The sequence below is a fragment of the Pseudophryne corroboree genome, chromosome 6 (assembly GCF_028390025.1).
Source record: "Pseudophryne corroboree isolate aPseCor3 chromosome 6, aPseCor3.hap2, whole genome shotgun sequence".
In the NCBI taxonomy this organism is placed as follows: domain Eukaryota; kingdom Metazoa; phylum Chordata; class Amphibia; order Anura; family Myobatrachidae; genus Pseudophryne; species Pseudophryne corroboree.
The window spans coordinates 12,623,743-12,646,854 of record NC_086449.1 but is presented as its reverse complement, the minus strand read 5'-3'; the positions used below and the strand labels follow the sequence as shown (position 1 = coordinate 12,646,854).

The window sequence follows — 23,112 nt, the reverse complement described above, 5'->3', positions numbered from 1 at the left end:
AGACAATTTATTGAGGCAGTGTGCCCCCGTTACCAAATACCATCTAGGTTCCACTTCTCTAGGCAGGCGATACCGAGAATGTACACGGACGTCAGAAAAAGACTCACCAGTCTCCTAAAAAATGCAGTTGTACCCAATGTCCACTTAACCACGGACATGTGGACAAGTGGAGCAGGGCAGGGTCAGGACTATATGACTGTGACAGCCCACTGGGTAGATGTATGGACTCCCGCCGCAAGAACAGCAGCGGCGGCACCAGTAGCAGCATCTCGCAAACGCCAACTCTTTCCTAGGCAGGCTACGCTTTGTATCACCGCTTTCCAGAATACGCACACAGCTGAAAACCTCTTACGGCAACTGAGGAAGATCATCGCGGAATGGCTTACCCCAATTGGACTCTCCTGTGGATTTGTGGCATCGGACAACGCCAGCAATATTGTGTGTGCATTAAATATGGGCAAATTCCAGCACGTCCCATGTTTTGCACATACCTTGAATTTGGTGGTGCAGAATTTTTTAAAAAACGACAGGGGCGTGCAAGAGATGCTGTCGGTGGCCAGAAAAATTGCGGGACACTTTCGGCGTACAGGCACCACGTACAGAAGACTGGAGCACCACCAAAAACTACTGAACCTGCCCTGCCATCATCTGAAGCAAGAAGTGGTAACGAGGTGGAATTCAACCCTCTATATGCTTCAGAGGTTGGAGGAGCAGCAAAAGGCCATTCAAGCCTATACAATTGAGCACGATATAGGAGATGGAATGCACCTGTCTCAAGTGCAGTGGAGAATGATTTCAACGTTGTGCAAGGTTCTGATGCCCTTTGAACTTGCCACACGTGAAGTCAGTTCAGACACTGCCAGCCTGAGTCAGGTCATTCCCCTCATCAGGCTTTTGCAGAAGAAGCTGGAGGCATTGAAGAAGGATCTAAAAGGGAGCGATTCCGCTAGGCATGTGGGACTTGTGGATGCAGCCCTTAATTCGCTTAACAAGGATTCACGGGTGGTCAATCTGTTGAAATCAGAGCACTACATTTTGGCCACCGTGCTCGATCCTAGATTTAAAGCCTACCTTGGATCTCTCTTTCCGGCAGACACAGGTCTGCTGGGGTTGAAAGACCTGCTGGTGACAAAATTGTCAAGTCAAGCGGAACGCGACCTGTCAACATCTCCTCCTTCACATTCTCCCGCAACTGGGGGTGCGAGGAAAAGGCTCAGAATTCCGAGCCCACCCGCTGGCGGTGATGCAGGGCAGTCTGGAGCGACTGCTGATGCTGACATCTGGTCCGGACTGAAGGACCTGACAACGATTACGGACATGTCGTCTACTGTCACTGCATATGATTCTCTCACCATTGAAAGAATGGTGGAGGATTATATGAGTGACCGCATCCAAGTAGGCACGTCACACAGTCCGTACTTATACTGGCAGGAAAAAGAGGCAATTTGGAGGCCCTTGCACAAACTGGCTTTATTCTACCTAAGTTGCCCTCCCACAAGTGTGTACTCCGAAAGAGTGTTTAGTGCCGCCGCTCACCTTGTCAGCAATCGGCGTACGAGGTTACATCCAGAAAATGTGGAGAAGATGATGTTCATTAAAATGAATTATAATCAATTCCTCCGCGGAGACATTGACCAGCAGCAATTGCCTCCACAAAGTACACAGGGAGCTGAGATGGTGGATTCCAGTGGGGACGAATTGATAATCTGTGAGGAGGGGGATGTACACGGTGATATATCGGAGGGTGAAGATGAGGTGGACATCTTGCCTCTGTAGAGCCAGTTTGTGCAAGGAGAGATTAATTGCTTCTTTTTTGGGGGGGGTCCAAACCAACCCGTCATATCAGTCACAGTCGTGTGGCAGACCCTGTCACTGAAATGATGGGTTGGTTAAAGTGTGCATGTCCTGTTTTGTTTATACAACATAAGGGTGGGTGGGAGGGCCCAAGGACAATTCCATCTTGCACCTCTTTTTTCTTTTCTTTTTCTTTGCATCATGTGCTGATTGGGGAGGGTTTTTTTGGAAGGGACATCCTGCGTGACACTGCAGTGCCACTCCTAGATGGGCCCGGTGTTTGTGACGGCCACTAGGGTCGCTAATCTTACTCACACAGTCAGCTACCTCATTGCGCCTCTTTTTTTCTTTGCGTCATGTGCTGTTTGGGGAGGGTTTTTTGGAAGGGACATCCTGCGTGACACTGCAGTGCCACTCCTAGATGGGCCCGGTGTTTGTGTCGGCCACTAGGGTCGCTAATCTTACTCACACAGCTACCTCATTGCGCCTCTTTTTTTCTTTGCGTCATGTGCTGTTTGGGGAGGGTTTTTTGGAAGGGACATCCTGCGTGACACTGCAGTGCCACTCCTAGATGGGCCCGGTGTTTGTGTCGGCCACTAGGGTCGCTTATCTTACTCACACAGCGACCTCGGTGCAAATTTTAGGACTAAAAATAATATTGTGAGGTGTGAGGTATTCAGAATAGACTGAAAATGAGTGGAAATTATGGTTTTTGAGGTTAATAATACTTTGGGATCAAAATGACCCCCAAATTCTATGATTTAAGCTGTTTTTTAGTGTTTTTGGAAAAAAACACCCGAATCCAAAACACACCCGAATCCGACAAAAAAAATTCGGTGAGGTTTTGCCAAAACGCGTTCGAACCCAAAACACGGCCGCGGAACCGAACCCAAAACCAAAACACAAAACCCGAAAAATTTCAGGCGCTCATCTCTAGTCTGGACAAACGCTGGGTGTGTTTGTGACGTCAAACCAGGAACGACAAGCACTGAACTGATCGCAGATGCCGAGTAAGTCTGGAGCTACTCAGAAACTGCTAAGAAGTGTCTATTCGCAATTCTGCTAATCTTTCGTTCGCAATTTTGATAAGCTAAGATTCACTCCCAGTAGGCGGCGGCTTAGCGTGTGCAAAGCTGCTAAAAGCAGCTTGCGAGCGAACAACTCGGAATGAGGGCCAGGGTTAGTGAACAGGGCAGTCAACATGTTTTTTTACTATTTTTTTCATACTTTACCATCCACGTGGACTACGATTGGGAATAGTAACCTGTGTCGAGTGCAATAGCAGCAGAGTGAGGCACCTTGTTTGCAGCCATGCCAAGGGACGCAGTGCACAAATTGGGGTTCCCAGTCATTTTCCGGAGAAAATGACACACAAAAAACGAGTCAACCTTTACCATGTCGACATTATGTAAATGTTGACCTTTCCCCTATGTCAACCTTTTGCCTGTCAACCTTTGTGATTGACCTAGACACTGTCGACCTTGTTCAGGTCAACATATTGATTTATAACCCTGGGGCCCCTACCAATCCTCCAGTGGTAGGGGTGAGGGGTGCTATCGATGGCAACTGTGATGTCCCGTTCATGGTAGGGAGTGTTGTATCTTCCGCTCAGCCAGTAGGACCTGGAGCAGTGATTTTAGTTAATTACTCCTTTTCGGCACAGATGGGGAGGGGGGGTAATGAGATGGGGCAGGGGGAGGGAGGACACTAAACTCTAGAAGGGGAGCTTTAGGCTGAATGGATGAGTGGCCTGGTACACGACTTCCAGGATGGTAGTGGGTGTTTCATAAGCGGAGGAGGGGTGTATGGTGGAGTGGGCTTAATATTCGTAATTTTACGGTGGGAGATCAGCTTGCTTGACCATGGAAATCTATGGTTCCTGCATGTGGATTTTTTGGATTTCAATGGGATAAAAAAAACTAGGGACTTCCACCTTTCAAGTATGGTGCCAGGGACTTGGTGATACAGGTTCAGGAGGTGGAGAAATCCACCAACACATATATATCACCGCATCCCAAGCAATGGAGCTGGAGCAGGGACCAGCTGCTGGAAGCCTGATATATCGGGTTCTGGGCATAGTAGAGACAAGCTGCCAGTGTCCACCATAAAGGGAGAGTCCCAGATCTCTATGTCATAGAAAATCGGAGATACCCAGCTAGGAAGAGCAATTGACAGGCTCGGATGAAGACCGCTGCTTTGAAGTCGGATATCTCTGGTTTCCCAGGGCCAATTTTCTAAAATCTGGTAACCCTGGAAAAAGGGGACCCTCATCTATCAGTCCATTGCCCTTAGAATTCTGGGGCCCTTGGGCAACTACAAATTAAGCCCAATGGAAAATTGGGAAGCGCACCTAAAGTGGTCTCTGTCTCTCTCTCTCTCATCTTGAAAGTTATGAACTGATTTAAAGAGTGCCAACTTAGTATTTATTTTCTGGTGATCAGTGTAATCAGTGGAGAATATCCCACTAAGCTAGAGCTGTACAGCATTTGTGGGCTACTTGCAAAAGCAGTCAGCAGTCAGAATAAAGCATTTGCACCTTATCTATTGCAACTTTTTTTGTCATTCTTAATGAAGTTCTGGGAGGTAGAAAAAGAAGAGTAGGGCTGTAGGGATTCAGTATGATAACCCGATGGATGAGTTGCCGGTGGTCAGACTACCGACAGCGGGATCCCTACCATCACAATCTAAACAAAAAAAGAGTACGCTAAGCCACCATGCCTAACCTTAACCCTCCACGGTGATGTGTAACACTAACTCACCCTTCCTCGCTGCGTGAACCCAACACTTGTGAGACAGAAAGGGGTGCTGATGATACAGAAGTGTAGGGGGGCTGACCAGAAATAAGGGGGCTGACTGGAGAAACAGAAGGGAGAGACAGAAGGGGGTCCAGCTAGAGAGACAAGGGGGGCTGGCTAGCTGGGGGTGACTGGCACATTACTAACTCCTTTGCTCCCCCAGCTGTGCTACTGCGCACGTGCCGATTAGTGTTGTGGTGCACCTCAGTCTATTTTGCTCTGGGTGGGGGGCCTGGTCTATTTTGTCAGTCCTGGGCCACACAATTTCTAATGGCTGCTCTGTCTGTGAGAAGCGGGCAGCCAGGCAGAGCCCCGGGAGACTGCACTGCTTTGCCAGCCCAGTCACTCAGTAGTCCGACCCTGGTTGCAGACAGGGCCGGATTAAGGGCAACATGGGCCTGGAGCTGAAAAACTATTTTAATACTTATGACTTATGATTGTTTGGCCAGCTGTGCACCTGGACATGATCCTGCTGCCAGCATGATGGGCCTATTTTTAGGTGAAGTCCTGGAGCTGTAGCTCCATCCACCCCATGGTTAATCTGGCCCTGGTTGCAGATATAGTGATTGGGATCTGTATTATATATTAGTTGTAGCTACTGAAGGTTCAGCTATTTAACATTTAGTATCCTAGGTACGTAAATATAAGTTCCCAAAGCCTTGTTATTTGAGAGCTTCTGAGGCAAAGGGAATATAATGTTAATGTGAGATTCTGTAGGTCAATTAGGAAATATAACTCAGTCTACAATGAGAATATTACTTGAGTAGGTAGGTCTTACGTAGTTAAATCTTGTGCAGTTGAGCATTTTTTGTGTACTGCCTATGCATCCGAGCAGCAATGCATAGATGTTAAGACGGTCTTGTGATGGTCTGGTGAGAATGTATGTGCATAGTGATTGATATTCAATGAGCATTTATGGGAGGTAACAGGGGGTGGATACCATTTCAGAGGCAAAAAACACAGTCCTCAAAGCACCCCAACGGTCCCGGTTTTAGATTTATCCATGGCTCAGCACACATGTTTAAAACAAATTGACTGAGGTGCTAATTAAGCTGGGCAGTTTACCATGTATTTGCAAATATATGCAACTAATGTCTCTGAATTTATATTACCATACAGTTTTCAAGTATTGTTGCAAGTACTATTTAGTGTGCAGGGGTATACCGGGGGGGGGGGGGGGGGGGAAGCACCCCGTTTCTTTTTTCTGTGTGCTAATTAAGGGCCGATTCAGACCTGATCTCTGTTGTGCGAAATCACACACCGGGCGAATATCGAATGACTGCAAAGTGCGGTCGCATCGCCAAACAGTGGCGGGATGGTGCAAAAATTTCGATCGCACTGGCGTTCGCAAGCTGATGGACAGGATTGACAGTTTGTGGGTGGTAACTGCCCGTTTTCTGGGACTGTCAGGAAAAATGCAGGCATTCCCAAGCGCTTTCAGGGTGGGTGGGTGACGTCAGCTCCAGCCCGAACACCCTGTGTGTATTGTTTTGAAGGAGTAAGGCCTGGAATACACACAGACTGCACAGTATGGAGTGAGTTGTGAACGGATTTGCAGCTGTCCGCTGTGTGGTGGAATTTTCGCACACCGTACACATGCAATAGCACACTTGCACGGGGAGGATGTTCACTCTCCATGGACGGCGGCTATCTGATCGTAGACTGCTGCAAAAATGCCCAGATCGGATCGGAACCTTAAGTCACCTGTGACCTAGCATGGATGAACTTAAAACCTGGACCATTGAGGTGCACTGAGGACAGCATTTGAGAACCTCTGGTTTAATCAATTACAATGGCTTCACTGCCTTACTTCCGACAGACATTCTTTAGCAACCGTTGGTTTGCTCAGACTATCGATGGTGTGTGACCGATATGCAACCAATGGTGCATCTTGGTACACAACCATTGAATCAGAGAGTGGGTGTCTCTGTGCACATAACAGCACCTGCATAATTAGCATATTTATGTTAATCAGCTGCATGGGAAAACTATCTAAAAATGCAACTGCATCCATTTTTATTCTTCTCTCAGTACATTCAGAAGACACTGGCCCTCATTCCGAGTTGATTGCTCGTTAGCTACTTTTAGCAGCCGTGCAAACGCATAGTCGCCGCCCACAGGGGAGTATATTTTCGCTTTGCAAGCGTGCGAGCGGCTTTGCAGCCGAGCTCTGCAAAAACAGTTTGTGCCGTTTCTGAGTAGGTCTGGACTTACTCAGCCGCTGCGATCATTTCAGTCTTTTTGGTCCCGGAATTGACGTCAGACACCCGCCCTGCAAACGCTTGGACACGCCTGCTTTTTTCCAAACACTCCCAGAAAACGGTCAGTTGCCACCAACAAATGCCTTCTTCCTGTCAATCTCCTTGCGAATGGCCGTGCGAATGGATTCTTTGATAAATCCATCACTCGGCAATGATCTGCTTTGTAGCCATTGCGGTACATACACCTGCGCAGTAGTTACCTGATCACTGCGCTGTGAAAAATGACAGCAAGCAATCAACTCGGAATGATCCCTATTATTTTGTATCTAGACTATCCATTTACAGATAACTTTACTATATTTGCAAGAGCTAAGAACATGGGCGTAGCTATTAGTGATGTGCACCGGAAATTTTTCGGGTTTTGTGTTTTGGTTTTAGGTTCGATTCCGCGGCCGTGTTTTGGGTTCGGACGCGTTTTGGCAAAACCTCACCGGAAATTTTTTGTCGGATTCGGGTGTGTTTTGGATTCAGGTGTTTTTTTTAAAAAACAGTAAAAAACAGCTTAAATCATAGAATTTGGGGTCATTTTGATCCTATCGTATTATTAACCTCAATAACCATAATTTCCACTCATTTCCAGTCTATTCTGAACACCTCACACCTCACAATATTATTTTTAGTCCTAAAATTTGCACCAAGCTCGCTGGATGGCTAAGCTAAGGGCCACAAGTGGCCGACACAAACACCTGGCCCATCTAGGAGTGGCACTGCAGTGTCAGGCAGGATGGCACTTCAAAAAAATAGTCCCCAAACAGCACATGATGCAAAGAAAAAAAGAGGCGCAATGAGGTAGCTGTGTGAATAAGCTAAGCGACCCTAGTGGCCGACACAAACACATGGCCCATCTAGGAGTGGCACTGCAGTGTCAGACAGGATGGCACTTGAAAAAAATAGTCCCCAAACAACACATTATGCATAGAAAAAAAGAGGCGCAATGAGGTAGCTGTGTGACTAAGCTAAGCAACCCTATTGGCTGACACAAACACCTGGCCCATCTAGGAATGGCACTGCAGTGTCAGACAGGATGGCACTTGAAAAAAATAGTCCCCAAACAGCACATGATGCAAAGAAAAAAAGAGGCGCAATAAGGTAGCTGTGTGACTAAGCTAAGCGACCCTAGTGGCCAACACAAACACCTTGCCCATCTAGGAGTGGCATTGCAGTGTCAGACAGGATGGCACTTCAAAAAAATAGTCCCCAAACAGCACATGATGCAAAGAAAAAAAGAGGCGCAATAAGGTAGCTGTGTGACTAAGCTAAGCGACCCTAGTGGCCGACACAAACACCTGGCCCATCTAGGAGTGGCATTGCAGTGTCAGACAGGATGGCACTTGAAAAAAATAGTCCCCAAACAGCACATGATGCAAAGAAAAAAAGAGGCGCAATGAGGTAGCTGTGTGACTAAGCTCAGCGACACAAGTGGCCGACACAAACACCTGGCCCATCTAGGAGTGACACTGCAGTGTCAGGCAGGATGGCTCTTCAAAAAAATACTCCCCAAACAGCACATGATGCAAAGAAAAATGAAAGAAAAAAGAGGTGCAAGATGGAATTGTCCTTGGGCCCTCCCACCCACCCTTATGTTGTATAAACAGGACATGCGCACTTTAACGAACCCATCATTTCAGCGACAGGGTCTGCCACACGACTGTGACTGAAATGACTGGTTGATTTGAGCCTCCACCAAAAAGGAACCAATCAATCTCTCCTTGCACAAACTGGCTCTACAGAGGAAAGATGTCCACCTCATCATCATCGTCCGATTCATCACCCCTTTCACTGTGTACATCCCCCTCCTCACAGATTATTAATTTGTCCCCACTGGAATCCACCATCTCAGGTCCCCCTGTACTTTCTGAAGGCAATTGCTGCTGGTGAATGTCTCCACAGAGGAACTGATTTAAATTCATTTTAATGAAAATCATCTTCTCCACATTTTCTGGAAGTAACCTCGTACGCCGATTGCTGACAAGGTGAGCCGCTGCACTAAACACTCTTTCGCAGTACACACTGGAGGGAGGGCAACTTAGGTAGAATAAAGCCAGTTTCTGCAAGGGCCTCCAAATTGCCTCTTTTTCCTGCCAGTATACGTACGGACTGTCTGACGGGCCTACTTGGATGCGGTCACTCATATAATCCTCCACCATTCTTTCAATGGTGAGAGAATCATATGCAGTGGCAGTAGACGACATGCCAGTAATCGTTGGCAGGTCCTTCAGTCCGGACCAGGTGTCAGCACTCTCTCCAGACTGCCCTGCATCACCGCCAGCGGGTGGGCTCGGAATTCTTAGCCTTTTCCTCGTACCCCCAGTTGCGGGAGAATGTGATGGAGGAGCTGTTGATGGGTCACATTCCGGTTGACTTGACAATTTTCTCACCAGCAGGTCTTTGAACCCCTGTAGACTTGTGTCTGCCGGAAAGAGAGATACAATATAGGTTTGAAATCTAGGATCGAGCACGGTGGCCAAAATGTAGTGCTCTGATTTCAACAGATTGACCCCCCGTGAATCCTGGTTAAGCGAATGAAGGGCTCCATCCACAAGTCCCACATGCCTAGCGGAATCGCTCTGTTTTAGCTCCTCCTTCAATGTCTCCAGCTTCTTCTGCAAAAGCCTGATGAGGGGAATGACCTGACTCAGGCTGGCAGTGTCTGAACTGACTTCACGTGTGGCAAGTTTAAAGGGTTGCAGAACCTTGCACATTGTTAAATTCATGCTCCACTGCGCTTGAGACAGGTGCATTCCACCTCCTTTGCCTATATCGTGGCCAGATGTATAGGCTTGAATGGCCTTTTGCTGCTCCTCCATCCTCTGAACCATATAGAGGGTTGAATTCCACCTCGTTACCACCTCTTGCTTCAGGTATTTTTGTTGGTGCTCCAGTCTTCTGTACGCGGTGCCTGTATGCCGAAAGTGGCCCGCAATTCTTTGGGCCACAGACAGCATCTCTTACACACTCCTGTCGTTTTTTAAATAATTCCGCCCCACCAAATTCAAGGTATGTGCAAAACATGGGACGTGCTGGAATTTGCCCAGATGTAATGCACGCACATTATTGATGGCGTTGTCCGATGTCACAAATCCCCAGGAGAGTCCAATTGGGGTAAGCCATTCTGCGATGATCTTCCTAAGTTGCCGGAAGAGGTTTTCAGCTGTGTGGGTATTCTGGAAAGCGGTGATACAAAGCGTAGCCTGCCTAGGAATGAGTTGGCGTTTGCGAGATCCTGCTACTGGTGCCGCCGCTGCTGTTCTTGCAGCGGGAGGCAATACATCTACCCAGTGGGCTGTCACAGTCATATAGTCCTGAGTCTGCCCTGCTCCACTTGTCCACATGTCCATGGTTAAGTGGACATTGGGTACAACTGAATTTTTTAGGACACTGGTGAGTCTTTTTCTGAGGTCTGTGTACATTTTCGGTATCGCCTGCCTAGAGAAATGGAACCTAGATGGTATTTGGTACCGGGGACACAGTACCTCAATCAAGTCTATAGTTGGCTCTGCATTAACGATGGATACCGGAACCATGTTTCTCACCGCCCAGGCTGCCAAGGCCTCAGTTATCTGCTTTGCAGCAGGATGACTGCTGTGATATTTCATCTTCCTCGCAAAGAACTGTTGGACAGTAGTACAAGTGGTCTTCCGACTTCCCCTCTGGGATGACGATCGACTCCCAGCAGCAACAACAGCAGCGCCAGCAGCAGTAGGCGCTACACTCAAGGATGCATCGGAGGAATCCCAGGCAGGAGAGGACTCGTCAGACTTGCCAGTGACATGGCCTGCAGGACTATTGGCTTTTCTGGGTAAGGAGGAAATTGACACTGAGGGAGTTGGTGGTGTGGTTTGCAGGAGCTTGGTTACAAGCGGAAGGGATTTACTGGTCAGTGGACTGCTTCCGCTGTCACCCAAAGTTTTTGAACTTGTCACTGACTTATGATGAATGCGCTGCAGGTGACGTATAAGGAAGGATGTTCCGAGGTGGTTATCGTCCTTACCCTTACTTATTACAGCTTGACAAAGGCAACACACGGCTTGACACCTGTTGTCTGCATTTGTGTTGAAATAATTCCACACCGAAGAGCTGATTTTTTTTTGTATTTTGACCAGGCATGTCAATGGCCATATTCCTCCCACGGACAACAGGTGTCTCCCCGGGTGCCTGACTTAAACAAACCACCACACCATCAGAATCCTCCTTGTCAATTTCCTCCCCAACACCAGCAAAACCCATATCCTCATCCTGGTGTACTTAAACACTGACATCTTCAATTTCACTATCAGGTACTGGACTGCGGGTGCTCCTTCCAGCACTTGCAGGGGGCGTGCAAATGGTGGAAGGCGCAAGCTCTTCCCGTCCAGTGTTGGGAAGGTCAGGCATCGCAACCGATACAATTGGACTCTCCTTGGGGATTTGTGATTTAGAAGAACGCACAGTTCTTTGCTGTGCTTTTGCCAGCTTAAGTTTTTCTTGCGAGAGGATGAGTGCTTCCACCCTCATGTGAAGCTGAACCACTAGCCATGAACATAGGCCAGGGCCTCAGCCATTCTTTGCCACTAGTATAAAAAAAAAGCCACCACAGGTATACAATGTAGATGGATGGATAGTATACTTATGGATGACAAGTGACGATACAGTGGTAGGTACAGCAGTGGCCTACCGTACTGCTATATACAGTATAATGGACCTGGTGGACACTGTCAGCAAACTGCTAAACTAGTATAAAGAAAAAAAGCCACCACAGGTATACAATGTAGATGGATGGATAGTATACTTATTAATGGATGACGAGTGATGACACAGAGGTAGGTACAGCATTGGCCTACCGTACTGCTATATACAGTATAATAAATGGACCTGGTGGACACTGTCAGAAAACTGCTATACTAGTATAAAAAAAAGCCACCACAGGTATACAATGTAGATGGATGGATAGTATACTTATTATTATTAATGGATGACGAGTGACGACACAGAGGTAGGTACAGCAGTGGCCTACCGTACTGCTATATACAGTATAATGGACCTTGTGGACACTGTCAGCAAACTGCTAAACTAGTATAAAAAAAAGCCACCACAGGTATACAATGTAGATGGATGGATAGTATACGTATTAATGGATGACGAGTGATGACACAGAGGTAGGTACAGCAGTGTCCTACCGTACTGTTATATACAGTATAATGGACCTCGTGGACACTGTCAGCAAACTGCTAAACTACTAGTATTAAAAAAAGCCAACACAGGAGTGTTTTTCAGGCAGACAAACGTATACTGGTGGTCACTGTCAGCAAAACTGTGCACTGTACTCCTGCTATAGCTGCTCCCCAGTCCCCACAATTAAGCAGTGTGAGCACTCAGCACAGTCAGATATATCATGCAGCACACTGAGCACAGATATGGTATGGAGCGTTTTTTTCAGGTAGAGAACGGATAAAAAACTGGTGGTCACTTATCAGCAAAACTCTGCACTGTACTCCTCCTATCAGCTGCTCCCCAATCCTCCCCACAATTATAGTAAAATAAAAAAAGCAATCAGATCAACCAACTGTCTCGTATTAGTACAGAGAGGACGCCAGCCACGTCCTCTCCCTATCAATCTCAATGCACGTGTGAAAATGGCGGTGACGCGCGGCTGCTTATATAGAATACGAATCTCGCGAGAATCCGACAGCGGGATGATAACGTTCGGGCGCGCTCGGGTTAACCGAGCCATACGGGAGAATCCGAGTATGGTTCGGACCCGTGTAAAAAGAGTGAAGTTGGGGGGGGGGTCGGTTTCTCAAAAACCGAACCCGCTTATCACTAGTAGCTATAGTGAATGCAAGGGGTGCATTGCTATGGGGCCAAGAGGTTTCGGGGGCCTGGACCCAGGTTATATAGTTGGATACCAGTTTCCCACATTTGCCTGATAAGCAATTGGGTCTGATCAATTGCCCCGTCTGTATTGTGTGACATTACATGTTCAGTTAGAAGAGAGTAGTGGCTGTTATAATGGTAAGAGGGCACTGTAATGTGTCATAATCTGATCTGCTCATAGTAATGTGGAGGGCATTATAATATAATGTAATAAGGACTGGGGCACTTTAATGTGGCATAATATAAGCTAGGGCACTCTAACATGACAATTTGATCTGAAGGGCACTGTAATGTGGCACAGTATGAACAGAGGGCACTGTAATGTGGCATAATATGAACTGGGGACACTGCATGTCATGATGTGAGTTGGAGGTACTGTGTGGTATAGTGAGTAATGGCAGACATATAGTGTGACATCATGTAGACTAGGGAACTACAATGGTTCATTGTCACGATCCGGGTATCAGGACGCCATTTCTTACCTATCAGATGCCTTCTAAGGCTGGCTCAGCGCTCCAGGACCGGATCCCATCTGTCATCCTGATGTGCACATTCCCGCATCCTCTCCTGTCTCTCTGGACGCAGTCACAGTAACGCCTTATACATCTGGCATGGCGTCTCCCGCGGCCTCCGCCGCCGTCCCTGAGCTTCTGCATTCAGAGTGGCGATTACGTCAGCCGCGGCCTCCGCTGTGTCCGCGTGGTCGGATGTGCATCTGTCAGCCTGACGTCTCCTGTCTCCGGTGGCCGGCGCCACCATTACTGTTTTCCAGACCACATGGATTACAATGCAAACTTCCCTCCAAGTGTCTGCATGGGCGTAGCCATCTTGGATTCTGTCAGCTGATCTTTCCTACCAATCCGTTGTCAGTAGTATTAATTTGCATAATTGCCTAGCCAATGCCTTCCTTGCTGCAGGTATAAATAGGTTGTGCCTGAGCAAGGAAGGCGTCAGTGCTTTGGTTGTCAAACCTAGTTCCAGTTTGTCTCTCTCCTGCGATTGTCTTCCAGGTTCCAGCTCCTGTGTCAATCCTTCCACTACAGAGACCCGCACCAGCATTCCATCTGCGGTGTAGCCTGACTCTCCGATCCATTCTGGACTCACCTGTTTCCAGCTACATCACCTGCTTCCAGCTCAGCTTCCAGCAGTGTACAGCTTCTCTTAAAGGGCCGGTGTCCTTTCTGCAGTTTACCACTCTCCACCGGTATTATTATTTCTCCGCTCTCAAATTCTACATTTCATCTATATTGCATCGCTCTCAAGCTTTATTTATTATTTAACTGGTTCCAGCCAGTATCCACTCCGTGCCAACACCTGTCTGGTTCTAACCAGTACCCACAGCAGCATTTTATCTACAGCAGTCCAGCTTTCCCTGGAACACCAGCTGGTACGACCCTGGGCTTTCCTCATTGCTACAGTTGAGCCTGGTAAGGACTTTCCAACTTGCAGATAATTAGAACTATCTCATACCACCAGAGCTCTGTGGCCCCTGCCACCCTGTAGTACCAAGGAACTGTATTATTATTTCTCTGCTTAGTTTTATGTTTCTTTTTACTGCTACTGTGATGCATGGAGTTTGTCATAAATAAATATCATTGACTTTTACTCAAGTTGTCGTGGTCACGCCTTCGGGCGGTTTCTCTTCATGTTACTTACATGTCCAGGGGTCTGATACAACCTCCCAGGTTTCGGTACATCTCAGCCCCTACAACTGAGGCTGCCTTCCGTCAGCTCAGGCCCTCAGTTGTGACAGTAAGCACTGACCAAATGAATCCAGCCGGAGACCAGGATCAAGCGGCCAGGCCGATGCAAGAACTGGCAGCCCGACTTGAACATCAGGAGGCTGCACAGGGCCACATCATCCGCTGTCTCCAGGATCTCTCTACTCGGCTGGATGGGATTCAGACAACTCTCCGTGGATCAGACGCATCTGGGGCGTCAACCACAGTGACTCCAACTATAACCCCACCCACCTTACCCGTTTCTGCTCCACGTCTTCATCTTCCAACGCCAGCAAAATTTGACGTATCTCCAAGATTCTGCAGGGGATTTCTCAACCAGTGTGAGATTCAGTTTGAGCTACAACCTGGCAATTTCCCCAGTGACCATACAAAAATTGCCTACATCATCTCTCTTCTCAGTGGCTCAGCCCTTGACTGGGCATCACCGTTATGGGAGAGGTCCGACACCCTGCTATCTTCTTACACAGCATTCGTGTCAACATTCAGGCGCATCTTCGACGAGCCAGGCCGGGTAACTTCAGCTTCGTCTGAGATTCTCCGTTTACGCCAGGGATCACGTACTGTAGGACAATATCTTATACAGTTCCAGATCCTGGCATCTGAACTGGCATGGAACGACGAGGCCCTGTATGCTGCATTCTGGCATGGTTTATCCGAGCGTATTAAAGAGGAGTTAGCTACCAGAGACTTACCCTCCAAGTTAGATGAGCTAATCTCACTTTGTACGAAAGTTGACTTACGTTTCAGAGAGAGAGCAACTGAGCGTGGAAGATCATCTGCTCCAAAATCTTCTGCTCCTCCTCCTCGCCAACTGTCACCAACTAAAGATGAACCCATGCAAATTGGCCGTTCCCGTTTAACTCCTGCTGAGCGCCGAAGACGTCTCTCTGAGTCTCTTTGTCTGTATTGTGCAGCTCCGTCTCACACTATTAATGCCTGTCCCAAACGTCCGGGAAACTCCAAATCCTAGCTCGCCAAGGAGAGGGCCGGCTAGGAGTAATGATCTCCTCTCCATCTCCTCAAGATTGTAATCTCCCAGTCTCGCTTCAAGTTGCTCAACGTTATCAGAACGTCATTGCCCTCCTGGATTCCGGAGCAGCTGGGAACTTTATTACTGAAGCCTATGTTAAACGGTGGTCCCTACCCACCGAGAGACTTCCTTCCTCCTTTTCCTTAACTGCCGTGGATGGCAGTAAAATTTTTGATACTGTTATTGCTCTAAGGACTCTACCAGTTCGTCTGAGAGTGGGAGTTCTTCATTCCGAACTTATTTCACTTTTAGTGATTCCAAGAGCCACACATCCTGTGGTCCTGGGCCATCCATGGCTCCGTCTTCACAATCCTACAATTGATTGGACGACTACGCAAATTCTGGCATGGGGTCCCTCCTGTGCTGAGACATGTTTGTTTAAAGTGTTGCCTGTCTGTTCTTCCTCCCCCAGGTCGTCTGATGTTCCACCTCCTCCATATCAAGATTTCACGGATGTGTTCAGTAAAGCTTCTGCTGATATCCTTCCTCCTCATAGAGAATGGGACTGCCCGATTGATCTCGTTCCAGGGAAGGTTCCACCTCGAGGCCGAACTTATCCGTTGTCTCTGCCTGAGACGCATTCTATGGAGGAATACATTAAAGAGAACCTAGCAAAGGGGTTCATTCGACCTTCTTCTTCTCCAGCCGGCGCAGGCTTCTTTTTTGTAAAAAAGAAAGATGGTGGTCTGCGGCCGTGCATCGACTACAGAGGTTTGAACGACATTACCATCAAGAACCGTTATCCTTTACCCCTGATTACTGAGCTCTTTGACAGAGTTAGCGGAGCTACCATCTTTACAAAGCTGGACTTGAGAGGTGCATACAATCTCATCCGGATCCGTGAGGGTGACGAGTGGAAGACCGCATTTAACACCCGTGACGGACATTATGAGTACCTCGTCATGCCCTTCGGATTGAGCAATGCTCCAGCTGTCTTCCAGCATTTCGTCAATGAGATTTTCAGAGACATTCTATACCGTCATGTCGTGGTCTATCTAGATGATATCCTCATTTTTGCCAACAATTTGGAGGAACATCGTTTTTGGGTAAAGGAGGTTCTGTCCCGTCTCCGTGTCAATCATCTCTATTGCAAATTAGAGAAATGCGTCTTTGAAGTCAAGTCCATTCCGTTTCTAGGGTACATTGTGTCCGGTTCCGGACTAGAGATGGATCCTGAGAAACTACAAGCAATCCAGAATTGGCCGGTACCCTTAACCCTCAAAGGGGTCCAGAGGTTCTTAGGGTTCGCCAATTATTACCGAAAGTTTATACGAGACTTTTCCACCATTGTGGCGCCTATTACTGCTTTCACCAAGAAGGGTGCTAACCCGTCCAAGTGGTCTGACGAAGCCATGCAAGCTTTTCATCTTTTAAAACAGAGGTTCGTCTCTGCGCCTGTCCTGAAACAGCCTGACATCGACTCTCCTTTCATCTTAGAGGTGGATGCCTCCTCCGTTGGAGTAGGAGCGGTGTTATCTCAGAGGGCTAAAGATGGCCATTTACATCCTTGCAGTTTCTTCTCACGGAAGTTCTGCCCAGCGGAGCGCAACTATGCCATTGGCGACCAGGAGTTGCTAGCCATCAAGCTCGCTCTAGAGGAGTGGAGATATCTGTTGGAGGGAGCTTCTCATTCAATCACCATCCTTACAGACCACAAGAACCTTCTATATCTGAAAGGCGCACAATGTCTCAACCCTCGTCAGGCCAGATGGGCACTTTTCTTTTCCAGGTTCGACTTTAAACTCCAGTTCTGTCCGGGTTCTCAGAATCGCAAGGCCGATGCCCTTTCCCGCTCATGGGAGCAAGAAAATGAGTCAGAGTCTTCAGACAAGCATCCTATTATAAATCCGTTGGCATTCTCCACGGTAGGGATGGACTCTACGCCCCCATCAGGGAAAAGTTTTGTGAAGCCGACACTAAGGAAGAAGCTCATGCATTGGGCCCATGCTTCCCGCTTTGCCGGACATACAGGTATCCAAAAAACCCTGGAGTTTATCTCTAGGTCCTATTGGTGGCCAACTCTGAAAAAGGACGTTTTGGAGTTTATTGCATCTTGCCCAAAGTGTGCTCAACATAAAGTATCCCGCCAGTCGCCTGCGGGGCAACTGGTTCCACTATCTGTTCCCCGTCGACCATGGACCCATTTGTCGATGGATTTCATAACAGACCTACCCATGTGCAACAAGTTTAATACCAACTGGGTGGTAGTTGACCGGTTCACCAAGATGGCACACTTCATTCCTCTCACCGGTCTTCCGTCAGCTTCCAAGTTGGCTCAAGTATTCATACAAGAGATCTTTCGACTCCACGGTCTTCCAGAAGAAATTATCTCAGATCGAGGAGTTTAATTCACAGCCAAATTCTGGCGAAGTTTATGTCAAGTCCTCCAAGTCAAGCTAAAGTTTTCCACGGCTTACCATCCTCAGACCAATGGTCAAACTGAGAGGGTGAATCAGGACTTGGAGTCCTTCCTCCGCATCTATGTGTCCTCCTCTCAAGATGACTGGGTTCAATTACTTCCCTGGGCCGAGTTCTGTCATAACAACCAGTATCATTCTTCATCTTCTTCAACACCATTCTTCACCAACTTTGGATTCCACCCTAAAGTCCCTGAGTTCCAACCGCTTCCAGCAACTTCTGTTCCCGCAGTGGATATCACCTTGCATCAGTTTGCCAATATCTGGAAGAGCGTACGATCTGCTCTGCTCAAGGCATCGTTCAGGTACAAGAAGTTTGCGGATATGAAGCGTCGAGCAGTTCCTGCTCTCAAGGTGGGTGATCGGGTATGGTTATCCACGAAGAATTTGAGGTTAAGAGTTCCCAGTATGAAGTTTGCACCTCGCTACATCGGTCCTTTTAAAATTGATCAAGTCATCAATCCTGTTGCTTACAGACTCCAGTTGCCTCCCTTCTTAAAAATACCCAGGACATTCCATGTTTCCCTGTTGAAACCGCTAATCTTGAATCGGTTTCATTCCTCACTTCCTCCAACTCCGAAAGTCCAAACTCAACGAGGCGTTGAGTATGAAGTAGCCAAGATCCTGGACTCACGTCACCGTTACGGTCAACTTCAGTATCTTATTGACTGGAAGGGATATGGCCCTGAGGAACGTTCTTGGACCAATGCTTCTGATGTCCATGCTCCTGCCTTGGTCCGGAGATTCCATTCCAAGTTTCCTCAAAAGCCAAAGAAGTGTCCTGGGGCCACTCCTAAAGGGGGGGGGGGGGTGCTGTCACGATCCGGGTATCTGGACGCCATTTCTTACCTATCAGATGCCTTCTAAGGCTGGCTCAGCGCTCCAGGACCGGATCCCATCTGTCATCCTGATGTGCACATTCCCGCATCCTCTCCTGTCTCTCTGGACGCAGTCACAGTAACGCCTTATACATCTGGCATGGCGTCTCCCGCGGCCTCCGCCGCCATCCCAGAGCTTCTGCATTCAGAGTGGCGATTACGTCTGCCGCGGCCTTCGCTGTGTCCGCATGGTCGGATGTGCATCTGTCAGCCTGACGTCTCCTGTCTCCGGTGGCCGGCACCGCCATTACTGTTTTCCAGACCACATGGATTACAATCCAAACTTCCCTCCAAGTGTCTGCATGGGCGCAGCCATCTTGGATTCTGTCAGCTGATCTTTCCTACCAATCCGTTGTCAGTAGTATTAATTTGCATAATTGCCTAGCCAATGCCTTCCTTGCTGCAGGTATAAATAGGTTGTGCCTGAGCAAGGAAGGCGTCAGTGCTTTGGTTGTCAAACCTAGTTCCAGTTTGTCTCTCTCCTGTGATTGTCTTCCAGGTTCCAGCTCCTATGTCAATCCTTCCACTACAGAGACCCGCACCAGCATTCCATCTGCGGTGTAGCCTGACTCTCCGATCCATTCTGGACTCACCTGTTTCCAGCTACATCACCTGCTTCCAGCTCAGCTTCCAGCAGTGTACAGCTTCTCTTAAATGGCCGGTGTCCTTTCTGCAGTTTACCACTCTCCACAGGTATTATTATTTCTCCGCTCTCAAATTCTACATTTCATCTATATTGCATCGCTCTCAAGCTTTATTTATTATTTAACTGGTTCCAGCCAGTATCCACTCTGTGCCAACACCTGTCTGGTTCTAACCAGTACCCACAGCAGTATTTTATCTACAGCAGTCCAGCTTTCCCTGGAACACCAGCTGGTACGACCCTGGGCTTTCCTCATTGCTACAGTTGAGCCTGGTAAGGACTTTCCAACTTGCAGATAATAAGAACTGTCTCATACCACCAGAGCTCTGTGGCCCCTGCCACCCTGTAGTACCCAGGAACTGTATTATTATTTCTCTGCTGAGTTTTATGTTTCTTTTTACTGCTACTGTGATGCATGGAGTTTGTCATAAATAAATATCATTGACTTTTACTCAAGTTGTCGTGGTCACGCCTTCGGGCGGTTTCTCTTCATGTTACTTACATGTCCAGGGGTCTGATACAACCTCCCAGGTTCCGGTACATCTCAGCCCCTACAACTGAGGCTGCCTTCCGTCAGCTCAGGCCCTCAGTTGTGACATTCATATAATAAATTAGGGCACTACTATGGGGCAAAATATTATCTAGGGCACTATTATATGGCAGCCATGTAGAGTTTCATTACACTGGCATATGGATAATGGGTGCAAGGTGTCCATGGGCCCCACACTCGGCACATCTTGTACCCATATTATTATAATTTCCACCAATCAGCCCGATGCTGCAGAAATCTCTGGAAAAATGGCTGCCGTGGCTATTTCCCTGGTGAATTGCATATTCACAATAGACATGTCCTCCGGCAGGGATGGATTTGGGCCACTTTTCAGCCCTGCCATTAATGTGCATGTGAAAGGGAGAGCGCGTACACCTCCAACTTTCTTTTGGAACAGGCACTTTGGGTGGTGGGAGGACAAAATAGAGAGCCAGAAGCTGCGCTGCCCACGGCCTTTCCGGCTCTTTGTGTGACCAGACCAGCCCAGAAGATCCAGATGGGTAGTCCGGCCTTGTCCTCCAGGAACAACATGCGGGTGCCATGTACCTGGAGACCTGCGCTTGTGCAGTGGACTCAGGCACAATGCCAGGGTCTACTGCACCGCCAGAGAGAAAGAGGCCTGATCGAAGCCTGCACATGGGCGCTCTCCTCTCTTAAACTGCCTCTGTTTCATTAGTGCCACCATTATGCTAACCAAGGCTCTCAACAACTGCAAGTGTCAACAATATACCAGTTTAGTGTTCCTAGTTACAGAAGGTTATCACTGTGTAATTTGCTACTAAGACCCTCATCTACTCACTGATCACCTACAGATTAAACTGTAATCTTCTCCTATCTGTCCTCCCTGACTACCACCTCTGTCCTCTCCAATCTATGGTCCTGCCCGGCTCATCGTCCTCACCAAGCGCTCTACATCCACCTCCCCTCTCTTACTATCCCTTCACTGGCTCCCCTTCCCCTTCTATATCCACTTCAAGCTTTTCACAGTCACTTACAAATCCCTCACTCATTCCTCTACTATTTACACCTCTGACCTTATCTATCTTTACACTCCAACCCATACTCTCCACTCCACTGATGCACGCCGACTCTCCTTCCTACTGATTACTTCCGCCCATTCCTACATCAAAAATGTTGGCTAAATATCCGGGTAAGGGCCTGACAATGTTGCTCTAGTCTCCAGGGTCATTTAATAGAAGAGCAGAAAACTTGTAACGAGATCAGAATGAGATCCCATCTGTTGGGATCCCGGCAGTCAGGAGAGCGACGCCGGGATCCCAACAGATGGAATACCGGTGGCGAACGCAGTGTGTACCCTCACAGGCTCATTGCGCTGACCATGCTTTGGGCCCAGTGGCAACTTTAGGTAGCCATAGAGTTATATTCCCCCTCCGGTGGTGGCGTGGACCACTACCCAAGTGCGGATTTTGGCCGGCGGTCGGCATTCCAACTGCCGGTATTTGTCGATCTCCTGACAGCCGGTATCCTGACAATCAGCAAATTCACTTCCTCCCCTTGTAACAGTGACATCTCTAAGATTGCAATTACTGCATAGATCAGATTGTGCGTACAGATGTAGCGGGTGGTCTTCAGTATGCCGGCTCTTGGGATCCCGGCGCACAGTATACCGGCGCTGGCATCCCGACAGCCAGCATACCGACACTTATTCTCCCTTGTGGGGGTCCACGACCCCCCCTGGAGGGAGAATAAATTAGCATGGCGCGTGTAGCGCACCACCGGGCTCATTTGCGCTCGCCACACTGTCGGTATGTTTTTAAATTGCAACGGGAGATCAGTGAAAACTACTGTATATATTCCAGGCCTATGCTCTGGTTCTTTAACCGTCAAACCTTAATTCCCAGAATGCTCAACCAGACAGATCATGGCACACTTAAGGTGTCTTTTAACTGCCTATCCTTAGTGCTACAATTCTCCTATCTCACGCATATTGAATGTATACAGAATGTCAATTAATAATTAAATACAAGTTTGTACATTGTATATACAGTATAGGAAGAAACCTAGCACACTTACCTGTCTATTAGGATAGTGGGGTTTGCAGAAACAAGATCTGTCTTTGTGCCGACATCATCTGTAACATTCAACGGAGGTAAATTCAACCTGGAAATAAAAAAATAGGGGCGATACCGGGCTGTGAGTGCATTGTTCTCTTCCGATCTGTGAATGTGGAGTACTCAGTGATCGCTAGAGCCCAATCGTTACAATGACCCAACTATTAATAATACAGATGTACACTGGGGCTTATTTTGAATAGAGAGCAAAGCAAAAAAGTAACAAGTTAACTTTGCAGCAGGTAGGGGTGGATTAACAATAGGGCTGATGGAGCTGCCCAGGACAACAGGGCAATAATACAATGATATACCTTTATAGATGTGACATACCTTTATACATGTAGTGTACAGAATCTATAGAGGTATGTCATTGTTTTATTGCCTTATTGTCCTGACGAAAGAGAGTAAAGGCCTCAGAAACTTTGACTTTCATTTAAGTTTCCTGTGTTGGTTTGTGTGCCAATCTTTTGTCCGTGGTATCAAGCACCAGAACAAGCTGCTAACTACTGTCCAGGAGTGCCGGGTATCTGTGCTATAAATCTGTGCGATAAATGCAACAGCCCTCACTCACTCAATCACTTACTCATCACTAATTTTCTTACTTCCCGATATGTTAGGAAGATGAAATGTAACATAGGTATTCTGCAGGTGGGAAATAGGAAATCAACGTAATTATAATTTTAATAAACCTCCCCTAAGGGGATGAACAGGGGGTTGACATAATGACGTCATTACCGATGCGTGGCTTGCGTTGCATGAACGATAATACACAAATGGACAATCGGATCAAAATTTGGATTGCACCTCCAGTGTGTAGAAACTACAAAAATGGTCCCATCACTTTTTACCGTATCTGCTACTGGTGCTCCTCGTGTAACACCAAGAACCATGGATTAATATTTACTTACATGAAGATGTCTCAAATTTACATCTCTATAGATTTAACAGATTTTTAACACTCATTTATATGTACAACCGTGAAAATCAGAAATGAAGAACGGGTAGAACAGCTAATGTGTGTGGTGTATGTATAGAAACATAGAATTTGATGGCAGATAAGAACCACTTGGCCCATCT

General features: G+C 47.6%; 1 protein-coding gene across 1 annotated transcript in view; it reads right to left on the bottom strand.

Moving 5' to 3' along the window:
- LOC134934764 (alpha-2,8-sialyltransferase 8F-like) overlaps nucleotides 1-23,112 on the bottom strand; it is a 65,564-nt gene that overhangs the window by 14,445 nt on the left and 28,007 nt on the right. The window contains exon 6 of the mRNA XM_063930129.1: nucleotides 21,998-22,084. Within this exon, the coding sequence (XP_063786199.1) occupies nucleotides 21,998-22,084 (87 nt within the window). The remainder of the gene's footprint in view (nucleotides 1-21,997; nucleotides 22,085-23,112) is intronic.